The 19,487-nt window shown below is 44.8% G+C and overlaps 1 protein-coding gene across 8 annotated transcripts in view; it reads right to left on the bottom strand.

The window, feature by feature from the left end:
- Positions 1 to 19,487, bottom strand: part of Fry (FRY microtubule binding protein) — a 382,290-nt gene that overhangs the window by 45,511 nt on the left and 317,292 nt on the right. For all 8 annotated transcript variants that reach the window (XM_026785214.1, XM_026785202.1, XM_026785180.1 and 5 more), the window contains 11 exons: positions 19,125 to 19,275; positions 18,325 to 18,428; positions 16,400 to 16,585; positions 14,794 to 14,992; positions 13,034 to 13,155; positions 10,410 to 10,597; positions 9,253 to 9,347; positions 6,924 to 7,531; positions 5,608 to 5,705; positions 4,642 to 4,812; positions 533 to 673 (listed from right to left, as the gene is read on the bottom strand). In XM_026785214.1, coding sequence (XP_026641015.1) covers positions 533 to 673; positions 4,642 to 4,812; positions 5,608 to 5,705; positions 6,924 to 7,531; positions 9,253 to 9,347; positions 10,410 to 10,597; positions 13,034 to 13,155; positions 14,794 to 14,992; positions 16,400 to 16,585; positions 18,325 to 18,428; positions 19,125 to 19,275 — 2,063 coding nt within the window. The remainder of the gene's footprint in view (positions 1 to 532; positions 674 to 4,641; positions 4,813 to 5,607; positions 5,706 to 6,923; positions 7,532 to 9,252; positions 9,348 to 10,409; positions 10,598 to 13,033; positions 13,156 to 14,793; positions 14,993 to 16,399; positions 16,586 to 18,324; positions 18,429 to 19,124; positions 19,276 to 19,487) is intronic.

The raw sequence follows: 19,487 nt of genomic DNA, 5'->3' as shown, positions 1-19,487 counted from the left end.
CCTCTCCTCTCCTCTCCTCTCCCTGCCCCCTCTCTCGTCATCAGAGTGAGCTCCAGGAGTGGTTGGCCCCATCTCCCCTGGGCAGAATGGCTGGACACAACAGTATCTAATCTGTCTACATGAGTCAGTGAGTGTTTATCCCCATTTTATAGCTAAACAAACTCTTGAACCCTTTAACGGACTCTGTGGGTTCACGCAACAATCTTTGAAATAGGATAGCAGTATAGGATCTTCCCCCGACTTCCCAGTCAGGTACGTGTCTGGAATACTCAGACTATGTGCCCATAGAACAGTTCTGCCCCTGAAGCAAGGACTGTGTTAAGGCCTTTTTTCTGTCTTTCTTCTAAAAATGCCATTCAGGGTGTGATCAACTAGCGTGCATGTCTGTCTTGGATATAGATGAGTAAGTGTGGGGTAGGATGCCAGATGGCCCTACACCCGAGGGCAAGCCACACGCAAGCCTCTTGGGTCTCTCTTGGGTAGCTCTGGATCTATCCAAACACTCATCTGCACATATTTTTCAATCACTCACCTGCACATATTTTTCAATGGTCTTCAGGACTTCCACGTTAAACTGCTTGACAGGAACAACCGACAGGTCCATGTAACTGAGCAGACTGTAGATGACCTGAAGGAGTGGTTGTTGCATGCTGGGAAGGCCTTTCTCCAACAACTGCAGGAGGCAAAGTGCAGCCAGTCAGTTCTACCCTCTTCCCTGGAGAAGTACCCAGGCTTCACCACACCCCTATCATTGCGATGTGCTTGGGGGGCATGGCAAAGAAAACCCTAGCTTCTTTTAAAAAGAGACCTCACTATTCAGCACTGGCTAGCCTCAAACTCACAGCGATTTACCTGCCTCTGCCTCTTTTTTTTTTATATTTATTTATTTAGTATATGTACAGCATTCCTTCCATGTGTGCCCGCAAGCCAGAAGGGGGCGCCAGGTCTCATTATACATGGCTGTGAGCCACCATGTGGTTGCTGGGAATTGAACTCAGGACCTCTGGAAGAGCAGTCAGTGCTCTTAACCACTGAGCCATCTCTCCAGCCTCTGCCTCTGCCTCTTAAGTGCTGGGATTAAAGGCGTGCACCACTACTCCTGGTTAAAATCCTAATTATTGAATAAATGACAGTGAGGGCAATTTGGGGAGGTCTGAAATCATAAAATTCGAATAGTGAAGAAACAGAGAATAAACCTCAAAAGGAAAACTATGGGCCACTAAGACATAACTTATTGGTCACAGAGTTGGCAAAGGTTAGAAATTGAGATTGTTAGGTACTGGTTAGTGAGATGAAGACATGAGTATTTCACAAATCATTCGAGATGTCAGCTGGATAATTTAGCAATGGAGATCAAGAAAACTAAAGAGGTCTACAACTTCTTTCTTGTCTTAAGTTTTGTTTTTGAGATACTGTTTCACTATGTAGTCCAGGTTAGCCCCAACCCTCTGTTCTGCCTTCCTCTCCCAAGTGCTGAGTATGCAGGGGAGAGCAGTGGCACCCGGTGAACACTGCCTGTCCATTCAAAGTCCATGGCTTTGGAAACTGGAGTCATACTTCTAAGAACATATTTCAAACCAGAAATAAATACTTTGATCACATATGATTTTGCTATGGCTTTTGTTATATGGTTAAAAATATCATACCTGAAACAAGAGAACGATCTTATGAGACATGATTCAGTTGGCATAATGACATTTTTTAAACAATTTATTTAATTTTATTTTATGTGCACTGGTGTGAGGGTGTCAGATCCCCGGGAACTAGAGTTACAGACAGTTATGAGTTGCCATGTGGGTGCTGGACATTGAACCAGGGTCCTCCGGAAGAGCAGTAGCCCGTGCTCTTAACCGCTGAGCCATCTCTCCATCCCCATTTGAGACAGGGTCCTCTGACTGATCTGGAACTCAATATGTAGACCAGGCTAACCTCAAACTCACAGAGATCCACCTGCCTTGGATTCCCAAGTCCTGGGATTAAAGGTAGTGATACCACACTTACCTTACAATGGCATTTTCAAACATGGTAGATGATATTATAGAATATATTATGTAAGCAGAAGACAACATACACACAATTATCTATATAATAGATACATGCTAAAACAATATTAAGAGTGTTTTTCTACAAATAATATAATTTTAAAATCATTTTTTTCTAAAACAATCTTCCTCCAGATTTTGTCTTGTGTTAAACTCTTTTTATAACAGGTACATTAGCAAATATCACGATTTATCACATTATATGTGATAACAGGGCCGTCTGCAGCATAAACAAATTACAAATTAAGCAACAAAACACAGAAAGCTAAGTGGGGTGTCATCCTCATGTACAAGGGGCACACACACACGCTGAAAGTAAATAGGAAGCAAGCAGAGCAGGTTCCGAGAGAAGCTGAGCACAGCAACACACATCTGTGTGTGTGCATGGCCAAGACCCGAATGGGTGAGAGAAACTGAACAGATGTCAATACACTCCCCAGGGCAGGAAGCTGGTGTGATGTGGGCTATTGTGTCCACACTGCCACAATCCAGATTGTGGACCAGGGACGGAGCTGGTGATGGGCTGACCGGAATTAGTCATAGAGAAGCCAGTTATTTAGATAGAGAAGATACACAGGCAGGGACTAGACTCTGGGCTTCCTTTTGGTTCTGAGATGAGGGAGGAGACGCATCTCTTGTGGTGTCTCTGGTCAAAAAACAAGGTCAGCTGGTCTAGCAGGTTTTCAACCCCACATTTGACTTCCAAGTCTTTGCTGGGAAATAGAACGATAGAGACTTAATTTAAGCCTACATCTTGCAGCTGCAGCCTGAGTGGCTGGTGGAGCCTTGATTGAGGGGCCACGGGGCACCAGACAATAATTAAAATATCAGCATATTCATGTGCAGTCGGTAAGTCGACAGAAAAACATCACCAGTGAGTTCATAACAGCATGCTTTGCTTTGCGGGCAATTTTGAGATAAGAGCTGAATAGAATAAATTATGCATCTATTAAATTGGTTCTTCAAGACTTTTTTTTTTTTCTGAGAAAGGGTTTCTCTGTGTAGTTTTGGTGCCTATCCTGGGACTAGCTCTTGTAGACTAGACCGGCCTTGAACTCACAGAGATCCGCCTGCCTCTACCTTCTAAGTGCTGGGATTAAAGGTGTACACAACCACCGCCTGGCTTTGACTTATTTTCTTATGTCTGAATGTTTTGCATGTATATATGTTTGAATGTATGTATTGCACCATTACATGCCTGGTGCATGTGAGGAGAGGGCACCAGATCCCCTGGAACTGGAGTTATAGTTATGGTTATGAGCTGCCATGTGGGTGCTGGGAATTGAACCTGGGTCTTCTGCAAGAGAAGCCAGGGCTCTTAACCACTGAGGCGTTTCTCCAGCTCCAGAATATTTTGCCTTTGGAAGACAGAATACTATTCCATTGTATGTACATATCACATCCAATTTGTACTTTTAAAACTTGTATGATGAATGTTCTAGACAAAATCCCCTGTGAGTTCATCTTACTCATTGCTTTAGAACTGGCGTTGTCTATCCCCTGCTTTTGTAGTGGGGTGTTAGTATTGGTTCTTCTCACACTTCCTGGGTGCTGAGGGAAGGGTATCTTTGCTTGTTGCGAAAGCTAGGACCATGGGATTAGCGGAGGCAACAGGGTGCTATGCATGAGGGCTCTTGAGTGAGTGATGAGTTAGCCAGTGAATACTTGGCCGTTGACAATCTGGCATGGTTCATACATGGCTGATCCATACTGTAAGTCAAAACCCTGTAGGATCAGTGGTGAGTGTTGGATGGGCAGGACCTTCTGTTAGCTTGACATTACAGAGCACCGGAAAAAAGTGATGTTGCAAGCACAACCCGGAACTAGATAATTACATCAAGAAGAATTAGGGCAGCTTGCTCTCTTTTCTTTGGGGAAGACCCTAACGAGAGTTGGGAAGGCATATCCCAGAAGGAAAAGAAACATTGAAAACGCTGAACCAAGTTCACCGTTGTCAGTTTTTTTGTTCAGAGAACAACCTGTGCATCAAACACTGGAGGTGCTGCCCATGCCACCTGTTGCCCCGTGACACGCTATGAATGTCTTACACCCATGGTCTGGAAGTCAGAGTACAGGAGTCAGGTTTGCAAGGAATGTGCTAGAAACACATTCGTATGGCCTGTTTCTAGTTTCACAGACAAAAGGCAATGATAAAGATTTTACTTCAAGATTGTACTTTGTTAATTAGTTTAAAACAATCCACCATGAACATATCTAACCACACAGTAAATTCTTGATAAGATCTGAGCCCCACCCCCACCTCCTCCACCTCTCAAGTGCTGGGATTACAGGTGTGCACTGCCATGCCAAACTAGGATCAAGCTTCTTATCTCAGCCATGCTAGGATGGGTATAGGTATAGCAAGTAGGGGGGTAAACTTTGGAGGCAGCTGGATCTAGGGTTGAGCCAGAGCTCAACAGTTAACTGAACCAAGCCTCAGCTTCTTTAGAGAACACCCATTCCCTGGTGTGTTGTGAGGGTTTCAGATGAATCCGTTAGCATTTGGGATAACACATAATAGACATTCAATGTCAAAGCTTTATAAACATGTGAACCACGGATGCTGAAAGTCAAAGTTATCTTTAGCGTCAGTGCTTACCTCTGCTAGGTAGGTGACCATGTTCAAGGTGATGTCAGTATAGGCCTCATGAAGGTAGCGACAAACCACATTGACCCACGTGGGACAGTCTCTTGTGTAGCTGTGCGTCTTGTAAAGGGTCATAACGTGAGCCAGATTTGAAAGTTTGGGGTTTTTTTCTTCCAGGCAAACCTTTAAAGATAAGCAGACCAATCAGAGCATTCCAACGGACAGGAAGGAACATTAGCCAATATTCTAAGTCCTAACAGACCGAAGGTAGACCCATATCAGCTTTGGTAGCCACAGAAGTACTTCACTTAGTAATTAGCCACTACACTTTTCTACTTGTTTTGCTTTTTAAATTGACTTATTTTGTGTACCTATGTGTGTGTGAGCACGTGAGTGCCAAGGAGGGCCTGTGGAGGCCAGAGATCAGCCTGAGGAAGTCGGCTCTCTCCTTCCACCATGCAGGTTCTGGGGATGGAAGGTGGGCAGGCTTGGCAGCAAGCACCTTTACCTGCTGAGTCATTTCTTCAGCTCCCGTTGGCCACTCTGTCTGTCTTTTTTTCTTTCCTTTCTGTCTCTGTCTCTCTCTTGTCATATCTATCTATCTATCTATCTATCTATCTATCTATCTATCTATCTATCTATCTATCTATCTATCTATCTATCTATCTATCTATTTGTTGGAGACAGGGTTTCTGTGTGTAGCCCTGTGTAACCTGGAACTCACTCTCAGAGATCCGCCTGCGCCTGCCTCCCAAGATGAAAGGTGTGCACCACCACACCCGGCCTGCTTGCTTTTCTTAATAACGAAGCAGGGCGAGATGGGGTGGGGGAGGAGCCAGTTTGTAACAGCCACTTAGAGATGTCTGTTACGAATGGCATCAACTTTTGAGATAACCATTTCCTTCTCCAGTCTGGCCATTCCCGCCTGGCACTGAGTCTTCCTCGCGGACCTGCTGCATGTGGGGTCCTGACGCATACCTGAGCAATTCTTTCCGCTACATCCTTACAGAACTGATTGGGGTTCTCAAAATGCTGGATCAGCTGGGGCAGGAGACACAGGACATTCAGAGGAAACCCTGCGTGAGAGAAGATACAATGGCCATGGCTGAGTGTGGTCTGCGGTGACTGGGACAGCTGGAAGGCGTACATAGGTTTTATTTTGTCCTAAGATGATTCAAAAACGGGCCCTTTTGTCATTTTTTGAGACAGGGTCTCTCACAGAATCACAAGAATGATCTTTAGCCCCAGCGAGGATGACCTTGAAACTTGTGACCCGCCCACCTTCATTTCTTGAGGGCTGGGACTATCGGTGTGTACCACACCCCTGGTTGTGTGACGGCACTGAATTACACTTGTGATGTCAACATACAGTAATCACCTGTTTGTGAGCAGTGGTAACTCAGAGTTTACTGACATACAATGAACTGAACTGAAACACTAGTTTAAGACTTTTTAAAATATAAAAAATATAAGCTGGACGTGGTGGCACACACCTTTAATCCCAGCACTTGAGAGGCAGACGCAGGCAGATTTCTGTGAGTTCAAGGCCAGCCTGGTCTATATATAGTGAGTTCTAGGCCACCTAGGGCTACAAAGAGACCTTGTTTCAAAAAACAAAACAAGACAAAACAAAACGAAAAACCCAACATATTTTACAGCTGGTCATTGTGGAATAACCTATAATCCCAGCACTCAGGAGACAGAGGCAGGCAGATCTCTGAGGTTCAGCCTGGTCTATGTAGAGTTCCAGATCAACCTAGTTAGAGCCTGTCTCAAAAAATTAAAAAAAACATATTTGAGCCTTAGTCACATAACTGGAAATATTCTTCAAGATAATAAGAATTTCTCATTATGGCTAAGTTAAAATCCAGTTAATGAAATAAATTCTTAATTACTTATGATATTAAAAAGCTGGTATATTGATTTTACTTAATTCAGAACAATAGAGAACCAATGCATTTTTCAAGAGGACAAAGAAAGGCAAAAGGAAAAAAGAAAACAAACAAAAAACCCAAAACAAAATCCAGAAGATTTGGGATTAGGAAAAAAATGTACATGAGCAAGGGACTAAGTTGACAATACTTGTAATTTGACCCAGAAATCACTTACACCATACAAATATGAATATACGTATACACACATAACTTTATCTATATAAATTGCTACCCCTTTTGTTTTATATACTATAGAATACTTTTATCTAACACTATAGATACAGACATATAGTAGTATCTTATTTCTCTAAGGCTGAATGCAACCATTAGGGCTACAAAGATGCGCGATACTGGCCTTACCGATGGCTTGCGATGAGTCCACCATGGGTACTTTGGAAACCGGTGTCAGCAAACTGAAGAGCTGCAGGGTCAGATCTGTGGTGGTGAGGGAGGTGAAACCCTTCAGGAGGAGCTGCTGTAACCCCGAGAAGTCTGCCCACTGGAGCTGCCCTTGGAGTTTCTCGAGCTTTTCCCGGGTCTCGGCTTTATCCAGCGGCATGTGTGCCAGCAGCCGGTTCAAGAGTCTTAATGCCATGAGGTATTCAAACTCAAAGTCGGACTCCATCAGGGCCACCGTGACCCAGAAGATGGTGGCCAGCAGGTTGGAGGGATGGTTTACGTGGGATGGGTCTGTGAGACTGTCCTTCAGCGAGGAATTGCTTCTGGTCTTTGAGGAAAGGCCTTGTTGGGTACAAGCTTGGATTCTGTCCAGCGTGGCACTTCGAGGTGGGTCGGAGGATCGGTCAACCACACCAAACTTCTTGGGCACCGAGAAGCTCCTTTGGTGCCGGCTCCGCTCTGCGGTTGTGGTGTTGCCGCTGGGAGTCCCGGGGTTGACGTTCAGCTGGCCAGTGCTCTTCCTGCTGGCTGCCAGTTTAGTGCTGGAGCTCAGATCTGGTGATGAAGAACTAGGTATAAACAGAGGTGAAGTCAGCAGAATGCCAGCACGTGCCACTGAACAGCTCCCGCTTTTATCTTCCGAGGGACAGCCAAGGAGGAGAGCCATTCCTCAGAGAACAGTGCCTTGGTCTATGACCATATCACCCCGAACTTGGCTTGGTAGCTCAAGAACAATCTCCAAAAACCAACACTAACTTTCATTTATTGAAAGTCCAAAATCCCAGCAATTTAGTGACCTTTCATTTGCGTTCTATCTGAATGTGGGTGGGAAAAATTATAAAATAAGATATACCAACAAGTGCAAAGTTTATCTCCTTTTACTTTAGACAGAAAGTTATCAAGAAGGAAAGTGGTAAGTACACAGGGCAGGGGAAAGGTTTCGGCACTTATAAAATTTGACTGCTCCCTCATCCCCCACTCTGAGACAGGGTCTCACTATGCAGCCCTGGCTGACTCAGAACTCACTGAGTTGAGCAGGCTGGCCTTGAACTTAGAGAGATTTGTCTTTTAACTCTATTCATACTGAAAAAGTCAAACTCTTCAGCTGCATTTTGTCGGCCTGCCTGCCTTCCTCCCTCCTCCACACCCTCTCTCTCATAGAGTCTGGCTATGCCTCCTGGGCTGGCCAAAGACACACAATTCTCCTGAGGCTTCATCATCAGTGCTAGCATGACAAGTAAGGGCCTTGGCACTCACCTTTACCTAGTATACTCTTGCAGGTTAGAGATACAGGTTCATACAGACTGATGATTCTAGGGTTAATGATCACACCAAAGGTATAAAAATGCTCAAGTTAAAAATAATAAAATATTAGTTGGGTGATGATGAGGCACACCTTTAATCCCAGCACTTGGGAGACAGAGGCAGGCGGATCTCTGTGAGTTTGAGGCCAGCCTGGTCTAAAAGAGCTAGTTCTAGGACAGGCACCAAACCCTGTCTCAAATAACAAAACAAAACAAAACAAAACAAAACAAAACAAAACAAAACAAAACAGTGAGTTCCATGCTAGTCCAGACTTTCTTCTTTTAAAAATTATTTTTATTTTATACATATGACAGTTTTGCTTGCATGTATGTCTACTGCATGCATTCCTGGTGCCTGCAGAGGCTAAAATTATGTGTTATGATCTCCTGGAACTAGAGTTACAGGTGATTAAGAGCTCCCATGTGGGTGTTGGGAACATGTTTTAAAATATGTACATATAGCCGGGCGGTGGTGGCGCACGCCTTTAATCCCAGCACTCGGGAGGCAGAGGCAGGCAGATCTCTGTGAGTTCGAGACCAGCCTGGTCTACAAGAGCTAGTTCCAGGACAGGCTCCAAAACCACAGAGAAACCCTGTCTCGAAAAACTAAAAAAAAAAAAAAAAAAAAAATATGTACATATAATGAAAACATGTATGTTGCAACTACCCCTTTCCTTTTTTAAAATCTAAGGAAATTATACAGGGCTGGAAAGATGGCTTGGTGGTTAAGAGTACTTATTGCTCTTGCAGAGACAGGGGTTCTGTTCCCAGGACCTACATAGTGGCTCACAACCACATGTAACTCCCAGGCACTCAGGAAATACACATTTACACACAAAAATAAAAAAAAATTCCTAATAAAAGAAGATACTAAATATACTTTTTAGGTCCTAAGTAGATTTCAAAACCTACATCTGTTCTTTGTACTCTGGCCAACATTCAGCACAGTGAGTTTGATAGCCAGATCTCAGTAATCCGAATCTCACCGAGACAACACCGTGAAGAGGTCACTGTTCTTCAGGCAGTCAGACAAGTTCTCCACAGCGGCTTCCAGGGTCAAGAGCGCTTCCATCACATAGCCCTGTGGAGCACACAGAGAGCGGTCATGGCTGCTAACCGCCTGAGGGGGCGTTCACCTAGCACAAACTCTCTTCCAACCACAACGTGATTTCTGAACACTAGACAGTTGTGATGATGTTCATTTACAAAGTCTAAGATCAAACTATAAAGCTTGCTAGGAAAAACAGCATAGAGGTTAGCAGATAGCCATAAGGATTTATTTCCTCAAGTCTGACAGACTTAACGAGGGATAAAAACACAACAGGGCAGCATGTGTGGGGGGGAGCTGAGTCCCCTGCTGAGGGGAAGGGCAGGTCACTAAAAAATAGGGGTGACGATATGTGGAAACCTTGGACAAGGTGAGGTGTAGGGAGAGCGGAGCTTCTGTGAAATTTTATTCAAACTTCCGACGGCTAGAAGGAAGACAGAGAGTATGTCTCATGGGGAAAGGGGTTGGCCTTGGCTTCACAGCTACTCAGTGCTCCTAAGGCTCTGAACTTTACCTACAGAGTCCCTCCAGCAGCGAGTCTCTCTCCATCCTGTCTCCAGAGCTCCGCACAGCCCTGGAAGTCATCCATGCAGGGATGGACAGAGCTTGGCCCACATACAATGAGGAGCCCTGCTTGGCTCTGGTAGATTGTATAACTGAGTCCCCAGCAGAGGGCAGAAAGGCCCCAAATAAACAAAGTTATCCCAAACAATATAAACCAACCCATTGCCACCTGCCATGAAGACCACCACTACCACTACCAAACAGACAAACGCGATGAACCACTGAGAGCTTTTCAGATGTTCATGTCACAAAATATGATCGCATCTGTTGAATTTGTACAACAATGTCCCTTGGGGTAACTTGGAAACAATAAGGGTTAACTTCTAAAATCGATTTTTGGGTTTGGTTCTGCGGGTTGAAGCCAGCTCCTAGGGACTCCAGCAGAATGCTGTGTCGTGGAGGGGCAGTTAGGGGGTCACTCCTTTCCATACCTGAATGCTGTGTCGTGGAGGGGTACTTAGGGGGTCACCCCTTTCCATACCTGAATGCTGTGTCGTGGAGGGGTACTTAGGGAGTCACCCCTTTCCATACCTGAATCTCATCACCATGCTCTCCGATCACCTCTACCAATCTCGACAGGAGGTCAGACAGAGCATGTGCTGACAGGGGCTGCTTGAGGGCCCGGAAGATCTGAAAGGATCGGCCTGCATAGTGCCTGGAAGAGCTGGCAAGGGCTGTCTGCAATGCAACCTCACTCAAATGCTGCTCCAGATGGAAACCTGCGGCCATAAGAACAGGGGACAGACAGGTCAGCCTTGGTGATTCACACCGGTGCGCTCAAGTAATGAGGAGAGTTAGAACCAGCTGACCGCAGCCCCCCACCCCATACTGATGTTTATTTAAAAATCAACCATTTTGAGCTGGCAACAGTGCCATGGACCAGATGACCCTGCCTCAGAAACAAACAGGGTGCGTATCTACTCAGGAACAGAGGGTTCACCTAGCATATGCAAGGCCTTGGGCATTGTGAAACTTAAATATAAAGACCTCATCAGTTAAGAGGACCTGGGTTCGGTTCCCAGCACCTATATAGTGACTCCCAACCATCCAGTTCTGGGGAATCTGACGCCCTCTTCTGGCCTCCACGAGCACTGCATGCACATGGTGCACATAAAACTTTCAGGCAGAACAGTCAGACACATAGAATTTAAAAATAAAGGAAACAATATATAAGCAAACAGACACGTGAACAATAGAACTTCAAGCCATTTCAAAGTAAAAAACAAACTTTGTGTGAATCATGGAACTTTCAGGGAGAGGCAGAGGGCTTGAGGCCAGATAGTCCTGGTTTTAAGTCAGAGGATGTGTCTCTGGGAAAGACAGTGTTTTTCTTAGGAGCCCACAACCTTCTCTTTGACTTGTAACCAACAGGCTGTATCTCACTGGGATGTTACAAGAATTAAACAACACAATGTCTGATATACAACCCACATGCACAAATGTATTATTTAACACTCTTTCTTCCTTATCTTTTTTTATTCTATAGTTCTTTTTTCTCCCCCCCCATGTGTATGTTGATGTATACATGTGAACAGGTACACAAGCACCCATGTGGAGGGGGCATGTTGATGCCAGGTGTTCTCCTCAACAGCTCTCTCCTCACTTTTGGAGACAGTGTCTCTCAATGGACCTAGAGTTTGCTTCTTTCAGATATACTGGTTGGCCAGGGAGCTCTGGAGATCTACCTGCCCCGTTCCCCCAGTGCAGGGGTTACAGGTGTGTGCCTGCTGGGCATCCAAGCTCAGGTCTTCATGTATTTCAGCAAGTATGCTAACTGAGCTATCTTCAATCCCTGGACTCCTTTTTAAAAGCTTTCCTTCCTTCCTTCCTTCCTTCCTTCCTTCCTTCCTTCCTTCCTTCCTTCCTTCCTTCCTTTCTTCCCTCTCTCCCTTTCTCCTTCCTCCCCTCCCTCTTGTTGACAAAGGACCTTACACTGTAGCTTAGGTTGGCCTGGAACTCACTGTGTAGTAGGCTGGCCTTGAACTTGAAACAGTTCTCCTGCCTCAGATGCCAGGATTATAGGATAAGCTACTACGCCTGGATTACTTATTTTTTAAAAAAGAGGTTTTGTTGGAGATACATTTTTTTTTTAAGTAGAGGAAAGATAGGGATGCATCTAACTAGTTCTAAAGACATCCAAGACCTGGTGCCAAAGACTCTGTTCTTTTTGATCAATCTACAGATCCCGAAATGCAGACACTCCAAGGAAGGCAATATGCATTACTTGACCATTTTCCCGAAAGCAAGATCTCAGGCATCAGAAAACCATCTGATCAGGTGGGAAGGAAAATGCAGTGTAAAGCACACAGTTGTGTGGGGTCATTAAGTTGTACAACTGCTGTTCCTCTTTTCAGGGAGACAGACAAGACCCAAGGAAAATAGCAACCATTTAATGTTTTTTTTTAAAAAAATATTTATTTATTTATTTATTATGTATACAATATTCTGTCTGTGTGTATACCTGCAGGCCAGAAGAGGGCACCAGACCTCATTACAGATGGTTGTGAGCCACCATGTGGTTGCTGGGAATTGAACTCAGGACCTTTGGAAGAGCAGGCAATGCTCTTAACCTCTGAGCCATCTCTCCAGCCCCCATTTAATGTTTTATGCCAAGGAGGCCTTTTGACATATTTGGATGTCACATGAATATGGACCAAAAGGAATAAATCTCATTGCTGTTAGCTGTAGTAAGGAACCTGCTTGTTCATCCCGGAAGTTCCTGGCTGCTCAGCCCCCAAATAATCACACAGAAACTATATTATTTAAAACACTGCTTAGCCCATTAGCTCTAGGTTTTTATTGGCTAACTCTTACATCTTAATTTAACCATTTCTATTAATCTGTGTATTGGCACGTGGCTGTGGCTTACCGGATAAAGTTCCATCTGGCTCCAGAGGGACTACATGGCATCTCTAGACTCAGCCTCCTTTCTCCCAGCATTCAGTTTAATTTTCCCCACCTACCTAAGTTCTGCCCTGCTATAGGACCAAAGCAGTTTCTTTATGCATTAATGGTAGTCACAGCATATAGAGGGAAATCCTACATCAGTTAGCTGCAGCTTGGAAATGTATGATGGGTCATGCATGATTCTTGTGTAGTGTGCTCCACGAGAGAAGAATGCTGTGAGAGAGATTTGGAGAAACAGGAAGAAGTACCTGATTTGGAATCTTTAAATACAGATACAACATGGCGTAGGAAATTAGAAAGCTGCTCGGCGCTCTTTGAGTTCTGATTTTTGGGTGTGATGTCTTCGTGGCACCAAAGTGGACCAAATGCCCTAAAACAGAACATATCAATGTTAAACACATGGCTGTCATTTTGTGTTAAAAGACACACTAGAAGGTTCCAACTCCAAAGATAAAATGTAATTCTAAGAAAGATTTTATTATTTTTAATTATGGTTATGTGCCATAACTGCAGTACTCACAGAAGCCAGAAGAGGGTGTTAGATCCTCTGGAGATGGAGTTACAGACCTGATGTTGGTGATGGGATCTAAACCTAATATCCTCTGGAAGAGCAGCGAGTGTTTTTAACTGCTGAGCCATCTCTCCAGCCCCGTGTGTGTGTGTGTGTGTGTGTGTGTGTGTGTGTGTGTGTATATATATATATTTAAATTTTACTAAATTAACTAGAGGAAGCATATCAAAACTTCTGCACATACTCAAAAATAACTCTGTTTGTGGGGATTTGCTTTTGATGTTTTTTAAAAGACTAATGATTGTGCTCTAGTATAATATGAGTATGTGGGTGTACATGCCATGGCGCAAATGGGGAGGTCAGAGCACACTTCTGTGGAGTCTCTTCTTTCTTTTGCCTTCACAGGGGATCCCAGGGATTGACCTTGTATTGCCAGCCTTTCTGAAAAAGTGCTGTTCCTACTGAGGCATCTTACCAGCATTATTTTAAACTCATTTACAACAGTTAAAATCTCCTATTTTAGGCCAGCAAGATGCTCAGCAGGTAAGGCATGGGCCACCAGGCCAGAGGATCTGCGTTTGATCCCTGGGACCCACACGGTGGGAGGAAAGAACTCATTCTGGCTAATGTCCTCGGACATCATGGCAGGCACCCTCCTGCACCAAGAAGTAAATAAGTGTAAAATGTTCGATTTCAAAAGGCCAGTGCTTGGCATACTGTAGGCGTTATATTTTGTTTGAGGAGTGATGTAAAATGTTAGGAGTTCACCCAGATGAACGTTTGCTGCTGCTCAGAATCACATCATCAAGGTGTGGGACACTGTGGATCCAACAGAAAATGGCTTCTATTACCTAAACTTGTGTTTGAACGGTAAGGATGGGATGGGGGAGCTGGAGAGATGCTCCAGCACTTGCTGGCTGCTCTTCCAGAGGACCTGGATTCAATTCCCAGCCCCCATAAGGTGGCTCACAACCATCTGTAACTCCAGTTCCGGGGCCTCCAAAGCTCTCCTGTCTCCACAGGCACTGTACATACATTGCGCAATATGTACATATGTAAGTAACACACACAAACATATAAAGCTACACAATTATCTTTTTTAAAGAATGGGGAGAAGTAGATGATGTGACAGCTAGCGGACTCTAAGTGGCAGCCGTAACTGTTGACAGCTGTGGGCTGAGCGTGCACGACGTAAGCCCCTAGGGAGGACAGCAGACTCCAGATCACCTGTATGCAGGCTTTCACACACCACTGGCCCTCAGGGCACCTGCAATTCTGAAGCCTTACTGACGAACATGGAGAATCGGAAGACCTGAGAAAACAGGACCATTTCCAGTTTCCCTTGATTCTGACGCCTGACTAAATGGATTCTTCCCCTCTGTGTTTCATGTCCCTTTTGGCTTCCGACTCCGGAGCCGATGAGCAAATGGTCTCCGAGCACGTGCCCCGGGGTGGACTGTGGTGAACATCCTCGGGCCTGGCTGCCGCCCCCCTTACCTGGTTGTCAGAAACTCAATGAGCTTGTTGGCTTTCTCGTCTGTTTCAGCGGCTGTGTCCACGTCTTCTACCTCCTGGGTCATCTGTGGGAGGTTCCCACTGCTGCCACCAAGACTGATGCTGGAGGAGGTGGAGCTGGAGCTCAGGCCGGAGTCTGGCACTGGGGACGACTGGTCCTCCCTCAGGAAGTCAAAGCCGCCTGGTAGGAAGAGAAGACAGCAGGAGGATGGGCTAGGGTGCCAGCAAGTCTGAAGTGCGACACTGAAGGGCCTTTGATTTGGGCTGTGGTTATGAGTCCCCAACACCAGTCATGCTTCTTTCCTTCTGGCCTGAGATGCATGGCTGTGCCTGCCAGTGTGTAACGGGGATCATGGGGAGACATGCTGTCTTCCACACGGGGGTTTGGCTAGATGCTGTGGTAAAGGGGATGTTGGCATATACTAGCTAGATCAGCTCACTACAAAAGGCCAAGTAATGGACAATTTAAACATTTAAAATGATTCCTTTGAAAAACACTAGTTACTCAATGGCTGATGGGTAAGTTAGATTTAATGTTTTTGAGCAAATGTGACTATGAGCTTGACTAAGTTAAATGTGTATTTAATATGTGTGTGGGGACATATGTTCATATGAACATATAATATGCCATATGAACATATAATATGCACACATATATGCATTTGGTGTTTGGGATTAGATCAAGGGCCTCATGCATGCTAAGGATATATTTTATCACTGATTTGTACTCTAACCATGTATCAGAATATTTTAATGAGCTATATAGCATGATAGCCAAAGAACTAGCATAAGAAAATACTTTTTTTTTTTTTTTTTTGGGCTGGGCAGTGGTGTTGCACGCCTTTAATTCCAGCACTCAGGAGGCAGAGGCAGGTGGATCTCTGTGAGTTTGAGGCCAGCCTGCTATACAAGAGCTAGTTCCAAGACAGGGTTCAAAGCTACAGAGAAACCCTGTCTCGAACTGCCCCCCCCCCAAAAAAAAAGAAAGAAAAATAAAAGAAAATACTGTTTTTTAAAAAAATAATGTTATTTTTCACTTTATATTTGTTTAACAATGTACATCTCTAGTTATACTGTAATTTGGAAATGTATATATGCAATTATCTTCCTTTTCTCTAGTTTTGAATTTTTGTGTTCCCCTAGATTCCAACAAAGCATAGACAGTCACTCAGTAAAGAGCAAACCCCTTCAGGGGACAAGGAGGGACACCTGGCACACTCGCCATGTCCTGCTCAGGCAGGGGGCAGAGTCACCTTGTGGTCCCAGATTCTCATCCTTTCATGTTCCAGGACAGTGTTCTCGAGCGTTGAGCATTGTAAGGTCAGCATATCAAGAGGGACATACTCCCTGGGGGCAGCAGTCAAAGAATTATGAAAGATGCACTTTAAAACGCTCAACCATAAAAAGGCTTTGCAGAGCCATGTTCACACGAAACGGTGTCATTTTATCACTGGGAAAAGCCGGAGGCCAGCACAAGGGAAGTGAGCGGGGCTCCCTGGCCTCCCCCATCCACCTCCCCATTGGTGCTGCAGAAGCTAGCACCTTCTCCCTCCCCACGGGTGCTGTGCTCACACCCACCGCTTCTCACCTGTGTAGAGATATTCTGGCTGGTAGGCTGGCTGCATGGTTAGCGTCTTGGCTTCCCCCAGCTCTCGGGTCTGCAGGAGGACTGAGGCAATGGTGTGAAAGTTGCTGTTGCAGGAAAGGGCGATGAGGAGGTGAAGGAGCAGCTTTTTGCTGTGCTCAAAGACTTCAGGCCGATAATGGTCCAAACCTGGAACCGAGGGCACAATCTCTTAACGTCAACCAATGCTAACCGCTAAACCCCATGAGATTCAGGGATAGCAAGGACTCTAGGATGCCTGCAGAAATGCCTGTCAGGAGGGAGAACCACCGTTAGTGGTCTTTGTTACTGTTTGGGTTACCAACATAATAAAGTTGGGCTTAGGGAAAATAAGATGCTTTGTGACTTAAATGAAGTGTTTGCTGGAGTAGGAGGGCCTTCTGTGTTATTTTCGTTGGTCAAACAAAGAAACTGCCTTGGCCTTTTGATAGGACAGCATCTTAGATAGGCGGAGTAGACAGAACAGAACGCTGGGAGAAAGAAAACAGGCAGAAGCCATGAAGCTCTGGCCTGAGATGGACGTAGGTTACAATCTTCCTGGTAAGCCACCACTTCGTGGTGCTACACAGATTATTAGAAAATGGGTTAATCAGCCAGGCGGTGGTGGCACACGCCTTTAATTCCAGCAATACGGAGGCAGAGGCAGGCGGATCTCTGTGAGTTCGAGACCAGCCTGGTCTACAGAGCTAGTTCCAGGACAGGCTCCAAAGCCACAGAGAAACCCTGTCTTGAAAAACCAAAAAAAAAAAAAAAAAAAAAAAAAGGGTTAATCAAGATGTGAGAATTAGCCAATAAGAGGCTGGAACTAACGAGACAGGCAGTGTTTAAATGAGTACAGTTTCTGTGTAATTATTTTGGGTGTAAAGCTAGCTGGGATGAAAAGCAGCCCATGCTCCCCAATTATAGCAGTTTTCATAAAATGTTGACAGCATGCCTTTTCTGACCTCTCCATAGCATTTAATGTGGTTCATATTCTTTTTGCTTGATGTATTCTCTTTCCTGGATCTGCTATTAAAGTGTCTTTTTTAAAAAAATAAAAACATGTATTTGTTAGCTCTATCTTGTTTGGAAGTACATGCTGGCTTTGAGTTTGAGATCTTCCATTAGTCACAGTGCTGGGATCACAGGTATGTGCCACCACGCCAGGCTCAAAGGATCTACATTCTATTCTCTCTTTCCAACATCTTACTGATGTTCTAGATGGTTCTTCTTACACTTTTTGCCCATCACTTGGACACCTAAAGCTAGGTACTTAACCTGCTACATTCCCTCTAGTTTTTTTTTCTCTCTCTCTGATTTTTTCGGGACAGGGTTTCTCTGTAGCTTTGGAGCCTGTCCTGGAACTAGCTCTTGTAGACCAAACTGGCCTCGAACTCACAGACATCCACCTGCCTCTGCCTCCCAAGTGTTGGGATTAAAGGCGTGTGCCACCACTGTCTGGTTCTCTCTTTGTTTTGATTAGATTTCACAACTTTCTATTTGTTTCCCCAGCTGAGGATTCCCCAAATAAACTCATACTATGTTGGGTGTCTTTATTTATGTAGTACATTTTTTAAGGTATGAACCACCATGTGGTTGCTGGGAATTGAACTCAGAAACTTTGGAAGAACAGCCAGTGCTCTTAACCGCTGAGTCATCTCTCCAGCTCTATTTTGGGTATCTTGAAAGATGCATCATTCACAACACATTTAGATTACAGAAATGTCAGTGTTAAGCTATGACTGATCACCAGGAACAAGACATATTACAGAGCATAAAGGTACAATGAGAAAGGAGAGGATTGATTTTATAACTGAAGCTAACCTATGTGCCATGAAGAACAGGTTTATGCAAGCCCTCTACGTGTTTATCATCCTGTTGGTGAGAATTCCCTTTAGATCCAGTCTTACCTAAGAAGACAGCGTGAAGTAGCAATGGAAGGTGAAGAGCCCAGTCTTCTCTCACACTGTGATCCACCACCATCTCGGTCATAAAAATCACAGCGATATTGCACCTGACCAACAACATGGAGAAACGAACGCCACTTTTATAAAGGATATAAGGACTTCAGCAGGCCAAGTCACAGCTAAATGCAACTAAGATTCACTGAAAAGCTACGTTAAAGGTACTTATTTAAGAGAGACAGAATTTTAAAAGTTTGTTTATTTTTACTGGATGTTTATAAGTGCCTCATTGAGTGCCATCTGCATGCAGTACCCATGGAGGCCAGAAGAGGGCACTAGGTTCCCCCTGAAACCCATGTGATGCTGGGAATGAAACCCAGGCCCTCTGCAAGAGCAGCCAGTGCTGTTATCTCCTGAGCCATTACTCGGGCTCCCCAGGAACAGCACAGAGCCCACTACAAGAAAAACCAGTTAGGCTTATCACAGAATGGTGAGTCTTCTAGCAACCAGAGCTGAAGAAAAAGGGAGAGATGGAAGAGGATTCCATCCCTTGAAGTGGTGTGCAATCTAACAGGCATCACCGAATTAGTTTCAAGATTACATCAAGGAGAGCTTCAAAGGGTCACAGGCTGATAGTTAACTAAACTCTGCTAATATTCTAGGATCTGGGGATAAAGTCAGTAAAATCCCCCCAATTTAAAAAGGGCCCTCCTGTAGTGAGGCCAGGACAAAGTCTCTCATCTCACCGGTAGAGAAATCCTTCCAAAGCCAAGTGCTCATTTCCCTCCATCCCTGCATGCGCTCACCTGTGCAGGGGCCCCCGTGGAGTGATGGTCTCTGGGAGGTAGTCGACCAAGGGGGCCCAGCATCCTCCAGTACACGGCATGGGTAAAGGCTGTGGCTGCTTGGCCTCCGTGATTGTTAGCAACCAGCCCGTGTAGGGAGAGATCGGATCATCTGGAGGACGAGAAAGACACGGTGGCTTTATTTGCAGGGGAAAAAGACTTGTGCTGACCGCAGTTGGTGTTTTCAGAAAGCATCTTATACAGGTATGCTTGCCGGGACAGCAACTCACTATGCGTGCTGTTACATGAGCTAAACCAGCTGATTCTGTAATTATTTGATTAACTATTACTTAATGATTTATAGTTATTCATAAAAGAGCAAAT

Source organism: Microtus ochrogaster, chromosome 2 (genome assembly GCF_000317375.1).
Source record: "Microtus ochrogaster isolate Prairie Vole_2 chromosome 2, MicOch1.0, whole genome shotgun sequence".
Taxonomy (NCBI): Eukaryota; Metazoa; Chordata; class Mammalia; order Rodentia; family Cricetidae; genus Microtus; species Microtus ochrogaster.
Note: the sequence above shows the minus strand (reverse complement) of the source record. Positions and strands in the feature narration are given on the sequence as shown.